Source organism: Epinephelus moara, chromosome 17 (genome assembly GCF_006386435.1).
Source record: "Epinephelus moara isolate mb chromosome 17, YSFRI_EMoa_1.0, whole genome shotgun sequence".
Lineage (NCBI taxonomy): Eukaryota > Metazoa > Chordata > Actinopteri > Perciformes > Serranidae > Epinephelus > Epinephelus moara.
In genome coordinates, this window is record NC_065522.1 from 28,986,994 (window position 1) to 29,004,380 (window position 17,387).

The window sequence follows — 17,387 nt, forward strand, 5'->3', positions numbered from 1 at the left end:
CACTAAAACCTACAAATCAAGCCAGAAATCTTGGTGTAGTTCTGGACTCAGACCTAAATTTCAATAGTCACATTAAGACAATTACTAAATCAGCCTACTACCACCTTAAAAACATAGCAAGAATAAAAGAATTTCTGTCTAAACAAGATACAGAAAAACTTGTTCATGCTTTCATTTTCAGCAGGCTGGACTATTGTAACGGTGTCTTCACAGGCCTGAGTAAAAAATCAATCAGACAACTGCAGCTCGTCCAGAACGCTGCTGCCAGAGTCCTCACCAACACCAAGAGAGTGGAGCACATTACACCAGTGCTTAAGTCACTGCACTGGCTTCCTGTGTGTCAAAGGATAGACTTTAAAATCTTGTTACTTGTCTATAAAGCACTAAATGGTCTCGGGCCTAAATACATCTCTGATATACTTGTACGTTATGAAGCATCCAGACCCCTCAGATCATCTGGAACAGGTTTACTCAGTGTTCCCAGGATCAAAACCAAACAAGGTGAAGCAGCCTTTAGTTTCTATGCTCCCCGCCTGTGGAACAAACTTCCAGAATATCTGAGGTCGGCTGAAACTGTCAACTCATTTAAATCAGGGCTTAAAACATTACTATTTACTGCAGCTTACCAGTGAACTAGATATGTAACTTATTGTTAGGATAATCTGTAGCTATTGTTTTTATATTTGTCTGCTGTTGCTTTTGCTTTATGTTTGCTTTTTAAATGCATTTTCTGCACTGTTTTTAACTATTTATTGTCTTGCTTTTAGCTTTTGTTTTTAATGATCTATTGTTCCTTTAATGTTTTATCTTAACGTATTTCTCTTGTAAAGCACATTGAATTGCCTTGTGTATGAATGGTGCTATATAAATAAAATTGCCTTGCCTTGCCTTGCCTTGCCTTGCCTTGCCTTGCCTTGCCTTGCCTTGCCTTGCCTTGCCTCTGCCTTTAGACCTCAAAGTACGTCCTGGCATGTACGGTACTAAGAAGCCTAAGATATAGCTGGGAGAGAAACCATGAAGAGTCTTTAAAGTAATCAGTAAAATCTTCAAATCTATTCTAAAACATACTGGGAGCCAGTGTAAAGAAAGGCTGAAACTGGAGTGATGTGATAACGCTTCTTGGCAGCTGACTTCTGTACAGTCTGAAGTCCATTAATAGATTATTCAGGCAAGAAAAGAGCCTGTTGCAGTGATACAGGTGTGAAGAGATGAAGGTGTGTAAAAATGTCTTTAAAAGTAAAAATGGATCGCATTTTTGAAATATTTCTAAGATGATATAAACATGATTGCACAATCTTTGTGACGTGTTGCCCAAAACTTGAGTTACTGTCAAACCAGATGTCAACATTCTTGCAAGAGGTTTGATATTATTTGATAGGGGACCAGCAAAAGGCAGAATTTGTTGAGTAACGTGTGGATCTAACGGCCAGGTTTATCTGTGCATCATCAGCATAAAAATGAAAAGAGACACCATGATTCTGAATGATGTGCCCAAGGAGAATAAAACTGGTCCCAGGACCCACCCCTGAGGCACACCATACTTGATTGTTTTGTTTCAAAATAAAATTTGGTTATCATTGCCTAAATTTAGGATGAAAATGATTATTTTTGCTGGCGTCCATTAGCGGCTGGGACCCAGAAAGTGTTTTGTGATCTGTGTTTGTGCAGTTTTTCCTTTGTAATATTGAAAAATACTGTGCATTTAGGTGGAAGTAAGGAGAGTTTATTTGCAAAGCATCTTTCCAACACAGAGACAATTAAAAATGCAGTACATAAGGCAAATAAATGCGTTCAAAACACATCAAAGAGGCAAATAAATGTAATTAAATCATCAAATTAACCATGTCAATTAGCTGGAGCTAGTTGCTACAACGCTACAAAGCATGTACCATAAAATGTATTTTAAAAAAATCAGCATATAACATCTTCAAAAGAAAGGTTTTGGAAGGTAAAACTCAGACTGCTGTGTACATAACTATTTTCAAGTGCAAGATAATCTCAGGAGTGTTTTTTCTTATTATTTGGAATTATATTCATGCTTAGATTCATTTTATAAAAGGAGATAACACATTTTAATCCAAGCGTTAGCAGCCTACCATCACTGCATGATTGAGATTTAATGCCAAGTATAAATACTTCAGCATAAAACACTCGCTAGTTGTTACTGTGGTACTGGTGTAACACTTGGTAGTAGGCAAGGACATTCTGGTAATATTGAGAAATAGCGAATTGTGTAAGAGGAGGACACAGGGTGGAGGAATTAGAAGGCGGAAGAGGGGGCTTAAACATAGCTGGAGGGACTGAGGTTTGAGAAGGAGCTGAAGGGGATGGTTGACTGTAAGTGGAGATGATGAGACGAGCTACTGAAGTGGTGGAGGGTGACTGAGAAACACTGAATGTTGGGTGAGAAGCATTTGTGGTTTGAAAAGCAGCTGCGCTCGTTCGATTCAGAGAATCTGTGAAAGGAAAAGTGGTAACCTTGCTGCTTGAAGAAACGGACAAACTACTCTGAGATGTTGGAGAAATTAATGGCTCAGTTGACATTTTTGCAAGGTCAGTAGTACTTGGTGCTAGTGTAAGTTGAGGATCAGTTGAGTCTGAAGTGACAGAGATGTTACTGAGAGTGGTGGTGGCTGTTTGCGGCGTAGAAGAAGCTGCAGCAGTAGCTGAGGAAGGTTTAGTAGATGTGCTTTTCTTAGAAATAATAGCTGTCTGAGTCGTAGCTGTGGCTGCACTGACAGAAGGGGTTGATGTAACAGCGACAGCAGAGGGTGCATATATGGATGTTGTTTGGGGCATTTTACTTGTTGGAAGCTTGGCAATGGCAGATGATTGTTGGGTAGTAGTTGCTGGATGAATAGTAATGGCCTTTCTTGGAATGGTAGTAGTTTTGTGAGGACTTGTTGGTTCAACAGACATACTGTCTGGAGGACCTGGGTAGTTGGTCGCAGCAGCAGAAACAGTAACGGCTGGAACAGTAGCAGTAACCTCAGATGGAATTGCAGGAGTTATCACAGACTTAAGAGCTTTGGTAGTTTTAGGAACAGAAGTGGCAACAGGATGCTCATTGTTTAAATGAGGAGTGTTAGTAGTTATAGAAGCAATGTCAGAAGAAGGCATATTGATCAAAAGAGGTGCCAAAAATGTCCCTGCTACTATTCCTGAAAATGCATTTCCAAGTCCAGTAAATAATCCTGTTAAACTGCCTGCGATAGCTAATGATGGTACTACACCTCCTGCTGCTGCTGCTCCTCCTTCATTTCCTCCCTGCTCCACTCTGTTTTTGTTTTCATCCTCATGTTTCTTCTTTGTAGTTGTGGTAGTGGTACTAGTGGTGGAAGTAGTTGTTGTAGCAGTTGTAGTTTTAGTGGTTGTTGTAGGAACTGTAGTTGGAATGGAAGTTGTTTGGGGTGCAGTAGTTGTGGGAAAAGTTGTGGTTGGATAAGTGGTAGGGGTAGTTGCTACAACAGATGTTGTGATCATGGGGAGAGTGGTGTCAGTACAAGAGAAGTTGTTGGTGTTTCTGTAGTTGTAGGTACAGTGGTGCTAAGAGTGGTAGTAGCAGTAGTTGAGGGAGTACTGGTTGTCGTAGTAACGTGGCCAGTTGTAGTTGTGGGAGGGACAGATGTTGTACTGGGAGGGGAAGATGTGGTAGTAACAGGGGCTGATGTAGAGGTTCCTGGTGTGGTAGTAAAGAGGCTAGATGTGGTAGTATGAGGAGCAGATGTGGTACTTGGAGGGCCAGATGTGGTAGTGAAAGGGTCAGATGTAGGAGTACCAGCTGTAGTGGTAAGAAGGCCAGATGTGGTTGTAAGAGGGGCAGACGTAGTACTCTGAAAGCCAGATGTGGTAGAAATTGGGACTGATGTGGTAGTATGAGGGTCAGATGAGGTACTTGGAGGGCCAGATGTGGTAGTATGAGGAGCAGATGTGGTACTGGGAGGGCCAGATGTAGGAGTGCCAGCTGTTGTAGTAAAAAGGCCAGATGTGGTTTTAAGAGGGGCAGATATAGTACTGGGAGGGACAGATGTGGTAGATATTGGGAGTGATGTGGAAGTATGAAGGGCAGATGTGGTACTTGGAGGGCCAGATGTGGTACTAGGAAGGCCAGATGTAGTAGTGAAAGGGTCAGATGTAGGAGTGCCAGCTGTAGTGGTAAAAACAGCGGATGTGGTTGTAAGAGGAGCAGACGTAGTACTGGAAGAGACAGATGTAGTAGAAATTGTGAATGATGTGGTAGAAAGTAGGCCAGATGTGGTCGTAAAAGGATCAGATGTAGAACTTGCAGATGTGGTGGTAAAAGGGTCAGATGTGGTACTGGGAGGGACAGATGTGGTAGTAAAAGGATCGGAGGTGGTCGTGGGAGGGCCAGATGTACTTGGAGTGGTAGAAGGTGGGACAGATGTGGTACTGAGAGAAGTAAATGTGGTAGACAGTAGGTCAGCTGTGGTACTAGGTGGGGCAGATGCGGTAGTGAGAGGCGCAGATGTTAAAACTGGAGAGGTAGCAGTGATTGTGGGGGGGACAGAAATAGTTGAAATAAGTGGTGGGCATTGGCAAGTTTTGTTAAGTTTTGGGTAAAACTGAGTGACAGTTGTGCTGAGAGGACATTGTGTTCCAGGAAACACATCAAATGTTGAGCTTGGTATACTCAGTTTATTATGGAGCTCTGCCAAGGTCTTAGTCTGCAGATATTTAGAACTATCTTTGATGTTTTCACCCCAGTGCGCACTTGCTAGCCATTTATTCTCACTATGACTGTAGCAGCAGAATGCTGACCACAGCATGGAAGGAATATTAACCCTGTCCTTTAGCTTGTTGTTGCCAGGCTGTGCTCCAATTACCAGAAAGCCTTCTGTAATATTATTGTTGTTGATGCAGTATTTATCCAGAACACATTTGACGCAGCTCTCCATTCTCTGCCAGCTTCCTTGGTTGAATGAGTTTTCTTGTGGAACAATGTTGGTCAGGGTAAAGGTAGCTTTCTTGTCATTTTCAGTCGCTCCATAAGAGCATGGAAATAAATGCCCTCTGTCGTATACTGTTTGGTCTTTGTAATCAATATCCCCGGCCTGGTTGTTGTAGGTCTTCTTTTTGGATACGGGGACCATGTTCTTGTTGCTGCGTATGTCTTCAAGCTGTAACAATTGAAACAGTAAGTTACTGATGCAGTCAGGGTAGTTGTAAAGTAGATTAAAGATGCAAGTTCATTGTGACCTTGACCTTTGACACCCAAAATCAGTTCATTGTTGTGTCCAAGTGGACGTTTGTGCCAATTTTGAGGAAATTCCCTCAAGGTGTTCTTGAGATATCGCCTTCATGAGAATGAGACGGACCAGGTGCCAATAACCTTGATTTTCAACCACAAAATTTAATCAGTTTATCCTAAAGTTCAAGTAAATATTTGTGCCAAATTTTAGGATATTCTCTCTGGGCCCTTCGTGAGATAATGTGCCCACACAAATGAAACAAACCAGGTCACAGTAAACTTCAACTTTAATCACCAATATCTAATCAGTTCATTCTTAAGTTCAAGTAGACATTTGTGCCAAAGTTTAGGATATTCTTAAAGGCCCTTCTCAAGATAACATGTACACAAGAATGAGACCAACCAGGTCACAGTAACGTTGACCTTTGACCACCAAAATCTAATCAGTTGATTGGTGAGTCCCAGTGGACATTTGTGCCATATTTGAAGGATACCCTCAAGGCATTTCACAAGAATGGGACGGACCAACAGATGAACAACACAAAAACATAATGCCTCCGGCTACAGCTATCACTGACAAAGGGGCATAAAAATGGTAGAAACCTCACGAGGAGCATCTGAGGAGATTACAGGAGATGCTGTGGGCAGTGTGATTTTTGCAGCATAGCTAGATTTACAGTAGTAGGCTACATATGTTGTTTTGCAACTATGGAACATGCAGTGGCAGAACAATATACTGTATGTCAGCTGTTTATATAAAAGCGGTACCTGCGGTTCTATTTTCCAGATAGGTGGGGGTCTCTTACCCCCGTCTCCTCTGTACTTGTTAGCAGAAAACACTGGAATCCTATTCTTCGTGTCGTAAAGCGTCACAAATGTTCTCACGTTACTCAAAGTCTGGCAAATGACTTTGTATCTGTTCTGGTCCAGGATTTTCCCTTCCTTTAAGACTCCCGGCACATCTGGTGGAGTGTGCTCCAGGAGAAACTCTGCACAGTCTGAGATCGACTGCACCACTTCAGTTACTGAAGGAACGATGGAAAGGAAGAGGAGAGCAGCGAGGGGCAGGAGGCAACACATCTTCAGTAATGTCTCTGTCCAACACTGTATCATTGGGAGGAGAGAACAAAAAAGAATGATCAGCAATACAGTTAAGTTAGGCTGCACGTACAACTACAGTTGATTTTGTTCTGTTTGCAACACAGTCAAAGGTCGACAGTTGTATGTCAAGTCAAATATTTATGTTAGAGACTTTTTCTCCGCTCTACCAGGGAGCTTTTTCATCAGATGGAGAGATCCAAAACTTTAAAACAGGGTTGTTCCCACTATGTATAAATTCTCCGTATCAAGGTAGAAATTAATAAAGAAGCCATGAACACATTCTCTGTTTAACAAACCAAATACCAACGGACAGGGTTAAGTGGACAACACCTAAAATAAATACCTTTTTCAAAACAAAAATATATTTTTTACATGAAAGTGTTTTGAACAGTTGACAATTACTTAAAGAAGTTGGTCCAAACCAAAAACATTTTTGACATTTTGGAGTGGGATTGAATTAAAATAAGTTAACACATCTTAAATGAAATAGTTTGACCATAAAATATCACCACAACTTTTGGATTGACATGAATTTGCTCCAAATTAATTAAGCTTTTTTTTTTTTTTTTTAGGTATTTTTTGGGGCATTTTTAGCCTTTAATGGACAGGACAGACAAGTGTGAAAGAGAGAGAGGGAGTGACATGCAGCAAAGGGCCACAGGCAGGAGTTGAACCCAGGCTGCTGTGGCAACAGCCTTGTACATGGGGCTCCTGCTCTACCACTAAGCCACCGACGCCCCGATTAATTAAGCTTTTTGAGGCCAAAGCAAAACGTGTTGGTTGTACTTAAATTGAGTTTGTCAGATTATAACAGACTCATAGGACTGAGTCAATACTGCCAGAGTTGGAAATACTGAAAAAGATGTATGCAAATAGTTACCTTTACTATTTAAAGTTAAACCAGTGCATTTTGTTTAAGAGTGTATATTAAAGTTTTTATTTCCTTTTCCAAATTACTTGATTTGTTTTGATCTAGTGCTCAGTCTATCTGTCTTTTTATGAAGTTAACAGTATTGTAGTATCAAAGTACTTCGTATGTGTCCAAATATTTTGCATTACATTCACATAAGATTTTGTAAAAACAGATTTTATTTTTGTCTGTTAAAATTTGCATTTAGCTGTGGTGAGATTTCAGAATACGCTTATTAATACAGCTTTATTCATTGGGTTAGCAGAGAATTACATCAGCATGTTTAAACAAGCTTGTTAGAAGTGCAAAATCATAAACTTGTCAGCTGTGTTGTTTAGTATTTTCTTCAAATATTCACTAAAATTACAAATATAAAGAATAAAATAAAGCATAAACAGCGAGAAGGAAATCAAAGAAAAAGCTTACCGCCCTCAGGTGTCCTGAATATCAGCTGAGTTGCCGTCCTTCAGTTCACACTGCAGTGGACACACAACTGTCTTCCTCAAATATCAACTGCGTCTGAGGAGGAAGTCTGATTTTTATTTTCTGCAGGAAAGTGGGAGTGTTCATATCATCATTAATATGTTTACTCTTAAATAGCCCTTTTCTAGCCTGACCTAGAGTACACTCATTAGCACCGAGTGTGACTGACCTTTAATGAAGCACTTTCAAAGACACTTAAAGATGTGTTAAATAAAAAAAACGCAAACAACAATAACACAAAAAAAACAAGAAAATGACAGAACAAGAAAACTGAAACATTTGAGCTAATGACATTATAAACAGCCATGGCAGCGCTGGATATAAAATAAAGTGGACAATCAGCTTTAAAAGTTGAGTTTGGACAAAGTCTAGAAAAATCTGCACAGAGTAGAGGCCTCAGGAGAGGTGTCAGTGCAAATGAAGAGGTTATATAAATAGTAATGAATACTGCCGTTTGAGTAAAGCAATGTTTTTCTAATGGACGTCTAACTACAGAGGCCGAAGTGAAATTGCAAAATCACAAAAATGCAAACGGCCCCTTCTGGAGCCAGTGTTTGGTTTGTCCATTTTGGGCTACTGTAGAAACATGGCTGTGTACCTGCTCCCTGTGTAGATATAAACTGCTCATTCTAAGGTAAGAAAAACACGATTCTTAATTTCAGGTGCTTATACGCTGAAGACAACAAACTTTTTATATTATATTCCATATTGCCAATCTATCCCCCTAAATCCTACACACTGGACCTTTAAGTAACTTTAAAATCTCTGATTTACTAAAACTGAAACCAGCTCAACAAACATGATCCCTTAAAAAGCTGCCTTTTCTTCAGGGAGAACTAAATATGTCTCTGTCTTATGAATTTCTGAAAAGCAGCTTTCACAGAAACGTCTTGTTCCTTTTTATGAAGTGACCGTTTTGTAAGTTCATGTAAAAAAAAAAAATCTTCACAGCACTGTCTGATCGTTACGCTCACTGCTTTGAGCGCACAGTCATGACTGAGTGTTTCAACATTTTCCTCTCGTAATACCTGTGGATTTGAGCAGCTGGATAGTAAGAATGATTCGAGAGCCTTTGGTGGTAAAATCAACCAACACAATAAAGTGAATGGGATAAAAATCAGATTTTAAAGAGTGTCTGGGGCGTGTTCCCCCATTTCCCCATTTTAAGTGGAAACTATGATCTTGCATTTCACAGTTATGACAAATAATCCTTCTCAGAATAACCATCAAAAGTGGAAGACTCCACTGCAGCTGCAGGGCGGCACAGGAAATCTGAACCGTAGCATCCCTATTTAAGAGAAATGAATGTATATGCTTAGAACTCTGATCCAACATGAATTCAGAGAATTGTTTTTAAGACAAGTGAAACATGCTGCACAGACAGACAGAGGTGAAGGTTCTTCTACGGCACTGGCAATGCAACCGATACTGTCTTTTAGAAACGACATACATGTGACTAGCTTGTTGCCATAATTGTGTTATATCGAGAAACGTAACTGTCAAGTTAAGTCGAGTATATTTTGATTATATAGCCCATTATCACAAATTCCAATTTGCCTCAGCGGACTTCACAACGTGTACAGCATGAGACACCCTCTGTCCCTACACCCTCGCAGCAGATAAGAAAAAACTCCCCTAAAACAAGTCTTTAACAGGGAATAAATTGGAGGAAACCTCAAAACGAGCAACTGAAGAGGGCTCCCTCTCTCAGGACAGACAGACGTGCAAAAGATGTGTGCACTAAATAAGCAGCATAATTACAGTACAGGCAATCCATATGCATAGAATGTGCGCATATATGAAAAAACAGCCCACTCCCAACTCGTCAAATACCATCGCTTTGTCAGTGATTTTGATGTCAGAGACACACCAGACACTTCAGTTTTAGAGGCAGCAGGCAACAACCCAGGGCCTGGTTGTTCAAAAGGTGTAACCCTAATAAAAATGATCCAGTTCAGTCAGGAACACTTAAGTCAAAGAAAACTTTATTTCCATTTGCAGTATTATATTTGGTGGTATGGCTCTGTTCTGGGGCCCCTCTGCCTTTCCTCAGGCCTATGCAGAAAGCCTTTTCTACGTACCTACATGGAAAGCATAAAGCTGAGAGAGCACACCTCTCTGCCCTTCCATGCGCCTACACGGAAAGCCTAATGCAGGGAGGGCAGCATCAATGACAAACAGAAATGACATTGATAAGTCAGACACAGCATGAAAAGGAGGAGCTGGGGTGGAGGCAGGTTGCAAAGCAGCTTGCAGAGGAAGTAGGCAGGCCAGAGCAGTTTAAACAGGGCGCCCTGATTGAGATTTGCCAATTGGTTGCTAGGTGTGGTGCATGCTTTTAACAGATGTGATTGGTTGTCACACAGACACATTCCTTTTGTGAGCCTGTAAGGTGAGGACACACAGTGGAAATGAAATAAACTGCTGCCTGTGAAAGTGTTGTCAATGCTAGTGTGATCTCTCTGCTGATGGAAGGTTGAGACAGACTCAGACTCTTAGATCCTGCTAAAGATAAAAGTTATTCACAAAGCGTGTGATCCATTAAGAGAACTTCTAAGGTGAAAAACTGTTAAGAGCGGAGAGGAGGACTTTTAAGAGTTTCTTATACAGCGGCTAAAATTGTGGAAAAACCAATGAAAGTGATTACAACACATAGATATTTGACAACTGGAAAAATGCAACAGCTCAGCAGTGATGACTTGGGCCTGTTTCTTCCATCAGCAGAACGATCACACCAAGTTCCAAAACTTTCAGTGTTGTAGTGTGACGCAGTTCATTTTGTTTCCACTGGGTGTCACCATTTTGCAGGCTGACAAAAGGGAAACCAATTACATCGCCTCACTAAGGTAAAGGTTTCTGTCCCTTCCTCACTCAGAGTTGCTCTGAGATCTTTCCTAAAGCACTCCTAAGCTAGGATCCTAGCTGGAAACTTTTTGGCTAAGTTAGGAGCTCTCTGAGAGCGTTCTTGTTTAAACAGATCGACTACAAAGAGATGCAAAAACACAACAAGGAGCCACAAAGAGACTTGTGATGACTACGAAAGGGGGCAAAACAATCACACAGAGACATAAAATGACTACAAAGAGTCACAAAGATACTACAAACAGATGTAAAGTTATTACACTCAAAATGACCAGACACCAAATGACTTCAAAGAGATTGAGATGACAACAAAGAGACAAAATATGACCACAGAGAGACACAAAATGACCTCAAAAAGATTTAAAATGACTACAAGGGACACAAAATGACCACAAAGGGACACAAAATGACCACAAGGGACACAAAATGACCACAAAGAGACACAAAATGACCACAAAGGGACACAAAATGACCACAAATAGGCATACATTGGCCACAAAGAGACACATAATGACCACAAAGGCACACAAAATGACCACAAAGGGACACAAAATGACCACAAATAGGCATACAATGGCCACAAAGAGACACAAAATGACCACAAAGGGACACAAAATGACCACAAACAGACACAAAATGACCACAAAGAGGCACAAAATGACCACAAAGGGACACAAAATGACCACAAAGGCACACAAAATGACCCCACAGAAATTTAAAATGACAAGGGACACAAAATGACCACAAATAGGCACAAAATGACCACAAAGAGACACAAAATGGCCACAAAGAGACACAAAATGTCCCCACAGAAATTTAAAATGACCACAAGGTACACAAAATGACCACAACGGGCCACAAAAGGGCCACAAAGAGGCACAAAATGACCACAAAGGGACACAAAATGACCACAAAGGGACACCAAATGACCCCACAGAAATTTAAAATGACCCCACAGAAATTTAAAATGACCACAAAGGGACACAAAATTACCACAAAGGGCCACAAAATGACCACAAAGAGGCACAAAATGACCACAGATAGGCACAAAATGACCCTACAGAAATTTAAAATGACCACAAGGGACACAAAATGACCACAAAGGGACACAAAATGACCCTACAGAAATTTAAAATGACCACAAGGGACACAAAATGACCATAAAGAGACACAAAATGACACCACAGAAATTTAAAATGACCACAAAGGGACACAAATTGACAACAAAGGGCCACAAAATGACCACAAAGAGGCACAAAATGACCACAAATAGGCACAAAATGACCCTACAGAAATTTAAAATGACCACAAGGGACACAAAATGACCATAAAGAGACACAAAATGACACCACAGAAATTTAAAATGACCACACAAGGACACACATTAACCACAAAGAGGCACAAAATGACCTCAAAGAGATTTAAAATGACCAAAAAAAGACACAACAAAGAGTTGAAAGCAAATACAAAGAGGATCATAAAACCAGAAAGAGACACAAAATTAGTTCCAGGAAATGCAAAGTAACTACAAAAGACGCAAAGCAAATGTACTGGGAGAGACAGAGATTCAGAATGACTACAAAGAGACAAAGCAACAACAGGCAGACGACTTGGGTCTGCTGTCAGTTCCTTTCAGTATTTTTTAATCCTGTATTATTATATCATGCAATATTTAATTACTTTAATGACTATAAATATTATAGATTCCAGAGGTTTCATTTTCAACTCAGGCTTCTAAATTCAGAGGTGGACATCTTGTGTTACAGTTTGGATGAAAATGCCCACTAGGGGTCGTGAGATAGTCACGTATGAAATATGTGTTATGAACCAACACAAGAAAATTAAAAGAAGGCAATGTCATGGGTCATCCACCGGGGAGCACACAATTTTTATTTTGTAGAGGATATACAAAAGCTTCAACAATGTGCAAAGTTATAGATATATATATTATAGTGAAAGGTTTAAAGCTTATCCAGACAAACTACTAATACTATTTAAAACTACAAAGCAACCTGAAAGAATAGAAGGAACCTCTGTAAACAACCCCACCCATCACATCACATCTTAAGTACTGTAACGCACGTATGAAAGGTTAACAGGATTTTTGAAATAAAGGTTTTACATGCAAAGTAACACACAGTAACAAAAATAATATCAAAAAGTGAAAAAAATAGAATACTAAAAGTATGAAATTGAATAAAATAAAATATTTTAAAATAAGTGCGTAGGTGCGAAGCAAAGTTTCTGGCCTGTTTCAGGAAAGTCACAGCTGATCTAAGGCCAAAGTGAAGAGGTAAGTTTTTAGTCGACTTTAAAAAATATTTAGCTATTTATTGGTATGTTTAATAAATTTCATGTCAGTGTTTCCAAAGTGACGTAGTTCTAATTCCATTTTCATGTGCTGGCTTTGTCACTGGGAGGTGGAGGGGTTGGTGCGTCACCAAAACCAGATGACATGATGCCATGCTGCAGACAACAGTTTGAGACCCATGAACAACAATCCCGATTTTTTTTTTTTTCCCCCATTTTGTTTTATTTACAGGTTGTTGCTACTTTTCCAGCTGCGTTCATGTTTGTTTTTTAGTGTTTGTGACACCGAACATTTGTGCCATCAAATGTCACTGTGTTTCCAGTTCCGTTTGTCCCACTGGATGTGGGTGTTTTCTATTGGTCCACTGCTGCTTTTCCAGCTATGACTATGTCACTGAACGTGGTTGTTTTTTAAGCAACATTGCTACATTTCCAGTAGCATTTGGGGCCTCTTTTTTTTGGTGGGCCAGGGCTGCATCTTCTGTGTGTTTGTGCCACCAAATGAATGTGTTTTTGGTGAGCCATCGTTGCACTTTTGTGCTACTAAACATGGGTATTTTTTAGCAAGGCACTGCCGCATTTCATGTCGCGTTTGTGCCCTTTAACGTAAGTGTCACTGCGTTTCCAACAGCATTCATGCCACCAAACGTAGGTGTTATTTGGTGAGCCCTCACTGCATTCACAGTGGGGTTTGTGATTGTACCACCAAACATGCAGGTTTTGAGCGAGTCGTCACTGCATTCAGGGGTTAAAGCAAGAAAAAATTTTGTGCCTGAAATGTGGAGCGCGCAAGATTCGTGTGCCTGAAATCTGAAATCTTTTCCAGAGCGGGGGGCTTGGTGTTGCGGTCACAAAATGAAGAAATAAAAATGTATGTGTTGCAAAGGAACGTGTTTATTATCAAAACGAACAAAAAGATTATAGCTTTAGTAGTTACTTTTCAGATTAAACTTTTATAGCATAATGAGTTTATAAATACAGATTAAACTTTCAGTGGTTACCAGACTTTTTGACTTATAGCTCCTACATCTCTTTTTTGCCTTGGTGCTACTTATTTTTAGAAGCTAAATCATTTAGGCTGCAAAATTGTATCGCGCTTGATGAATTAAACAGGCAGTTACGTTGAAATTTCGCCTCTGGGCAAGCATGTCATCATTGAAATGGATCATATAATGTTGTGGTGGTGACTTTAAAACTTCAGCATATTGGATTTTTATTGCAGCTTTCGTTTCTGTCTGGTTTCTGTTACCTTACCTTCAAAATTACCGCTGGCTTACCGGAGCCTCTCCTGCTCTGTCTGAGCTCTGTGTCTCAATGTGACATGATGTGAAAGCATGCATAGGGCGACGGTTGTATCAGAGCCAAAGGAGGGAGTTTTAAAATACATTTATTTGATCGTTTATCGATGAAAAACGTCCAATGCCGATTATGGTAAACAGTAGGTTGTGTTTACTCACACACTGTGCACCTAAATCATTTTCCCAGTTCACACATATATATATATATTTTTAGGGGCAAATGCGAGTGAAATGCTCGCACTGCAGAGCACTTCTGCCCGTGCCAGACAGAAACATCACCACACCGGAAATCCGGCGCTGTGCCGGAGAACTTTAACCCCTGTGCATTTCCAGCGACATTTGTGACTGCACCGCCAAACATGGGCTTTTTTGGCAAGTTGTCACTGCATTTCCAGTGGCGTTAATGTAACCGAATGTGGGTGTTTCAAGCCACAACGTGATCTTTTCCTATCAGCACCAAGTGGTCTTTATGCCTTAACATAATCACATTAACCACAGAATTGTGAAAATGTAAAGAAGGCTAATGTTTTAATGTATCTACTGAATAATATCGTACCAATGTAAAAAGTATCGTTGGTTTGCAGAAACATGCAATCCCAACATTTACACTGGCAGTTTGGTTGGATCATCGCAGTGTTCTTGAAGGCAAATAGTTAACAAGGAAGTTAGCAATGTAGCTCAGTCCTAGCTCATTAAGGACTCTGAATGTCAGACTTATAAATGTTACAGGAAGTCTGTGCAGAGCAGCTTAACCTAGACTGATGTGTTCTCTCCTCTTGGTTCTGGTTCATAGCCAACTGCAGAGGTGTGAATGAGCTGAAGTCCCTCAGTATTTTTTTTTGGAAGCCCAGTAAAAGGTGCATCACAGTAATCGAGTCAGATTGAAATAAAGGCATGAATTAGCATCTTTCTGATTTTTAAATGGTCGTACTTCAGCTGTTTCTTAGGTAGAAAAATAATCTTTACCTCTGCCAAGGAGGTTATGTTTTCGCCAGCGTTGTTCTGTTTGTCTGCAAAATAACTCAAAAAGTTATGAACGGATTTTGATGAAATTTTAAGGAAAGGTGGATAATGGGACAAGGAACAGATGATAACATTGGTGGTGATCAGTTGAAGGAAAGTGGATAAAATAATAAAAAGTTGTCTGACAGCCTCAGCAGCAATTCCAATTTCTAAAAAGACGATGAAAATAGCACCATCTGGTGGCCGGAAAGCACGTCTTGCTCTACTTGCTAAATATTGTTGTAATTCTAAAGTTGAAATTAATGTTCTGTGTTGGAAAAAAAGAAAGTGAAAAATACAAAAAACCCATATTCTGTGTTGGTACAAAATAAAAACGAAATAAATACACCACAGCGTCTCCATGGTGAAGGCATATATAACCGAATAATGATAGTGATGCAAATAACCTAATTGTGATGCAGGCTGCAAAATCTGATGCAGAGGGGGAGGGAATATCGCCTACTTGGCGGAGGTCTGCACTCTGAGTGCTTTTCTAGTTTCATTATGTTGCTGATGTGGATCTTGAAGCTTAGATCTCAATCTAGGATCACACAAGGTTTGAAGACCAGAAACCTGAATCACTTTAAGTGTGCAGAGACTGTTTGTTTTAAACGTCTACACCCATCTATACACACTAGTAGGTCTTTGGTTCACAGGATGTGCTGCACTTTTCAGATCTGATGAATGAGCAGCAACTCATCAGTATCAAGAGTTTTGTAAACATCTGTAATGTCACTTTTTTCTCTTACAAAAACCACCCAAACTCCTATCCAACTTACAGCTGTGAGTCGATCACCTCAAATTTTAGTTTCTTACGCTCGCAAAAACAACGGATCACAGTTTTTCTTTGTTCTCATTCACAGCAACGGCTCTGAATCATCTTCTGGCAAATTTGCCAGAACCTTAAAGCGGTTATAAGACATGGCTGAGGTGGTGTATCTTCGCTGGATCTTGGAACTGTTTTGACGAGGCCGAGACTCAGACATACTCATCGAACGGACAACATGCGTTTCCTCCGAAGGCAAGGCTGAAGAAGCACTTGGCAACGTAGCACTGCCATGTGTCAAAAGGGCAGGACTGCTGTGTCTGTGACTGCCTCTTTGGATCGGTAGGCCGGATGCTGGAATTCGCATTGCGACGCCAGGTTTTGAATCTTTGTTCTGGGGTAAATTCACAGATTTTGGATTTTTGCTACTGATTAAGGCTGCTGGTTTTGGATTGTTGTCGTGGGGAAACTGGTCTGGGAGTAGGTTAGTGGGTTTTGAGACGTCTGGTGAGGATTTGGAGGGATTTTTGTCAATCGTAGGTTGGTCATGCTGGCACACAACAGGACCCCGCTTAGATCTAAGGTCCTTGAGTTCTTCAGTTAGTTGACGGATGATTCCCTCTTTGTCACGAAGAGACGACTCCAGTTCACTGATTCTTCTCAGGTGCTCAGTGGTGGCATTTCCAGTGGGATCAGCCTGGTTTCTTGTGTTGTGACCATCTGCATTGCTGCGTGTTGAACTCTGTTGTGATGATTGTGATAACCGCATTTTCCTTCTCCCCACTGTCAAAAGAAAAAGGTCTCTTTAGCACTTCATTACTGACCTCTTAGGTTTTATGACTATTATTACTAAAAATTCTCAGATATAATAATAATAATAACAGAAATTTGCTGGTATGCTGTATCAATCTACAAATGCTGTTTGAATTAAACTCAATACTTCCTGTGTTGTTTGTTTTACAATTAAAGCTCTTCATCACCACTTCTCTATACTGTCAAGGCTTTTCTTGTCAATCAGCTGCAGCTGGTTAATCACCAGGAGCTAAAATGGCAAGATTTTGGGTTGAATTTGATTCAATCCAATGGAATCACAACAATCAGTTGATGTGGTAGTAGTCTTAAGTATTTCACATAAATCTGTGTCTTGTAGATATCCAGCTGGGGAAGCTGCCGGTGAGTTTGGGATGTAGCAGCTGCAGACAGAAAAATTAGCTTCCATCTCCTCCTAAACAAAAAGTGTTATTGACTTACCAGAGTCGCAATATTTCTTCCATAGGAGGGAAGTTAATGCACATGAGATTGATCCAGTTACAACTGTGGTTAGTAGAACAGCGATGATAATTAATGCAGTGCAGGAGGTGCCCTCTCTCTCTGTTCTCTTGGAGCAGCCATCTGAAATGATAATCAAGATAACACAGAAATAATATTTTAGAAATACTATATACT

At 40.3% G+C, this 17,387-nt stretch overlaps 1 protein-coding gene across 1 annotated transcript; it reads right to left on the reverse strand.

The window, feature by feature from the left end:
* Positions 1–3,546: 3,546 nt before the first annotated feature.
* Positions 3,547–6,334, reverse strand: LOC126403879 (uncharacterized protein DDB_G0290587-like). The gene is made up of 4 exons (XM_050066700.1): positions 5,978–6,334; positions 4,079–5,138; positions 3,779–3,833; positions 3,547–3,679 (listed from the first exon to the last, which is right to left on the reverse strand). Exons 1-4 carry the CDS (start codon positions 6,320–6,322, stop codon positions 3,547–3,549), a joined length of 1,593 nt encoding a protein of 530 aa, XP_049922657.1. The 5' UTR covers positions 6,323–6,334.
* Positions 6,335–17,387: the final 11,053 nt, after the last annotated feature.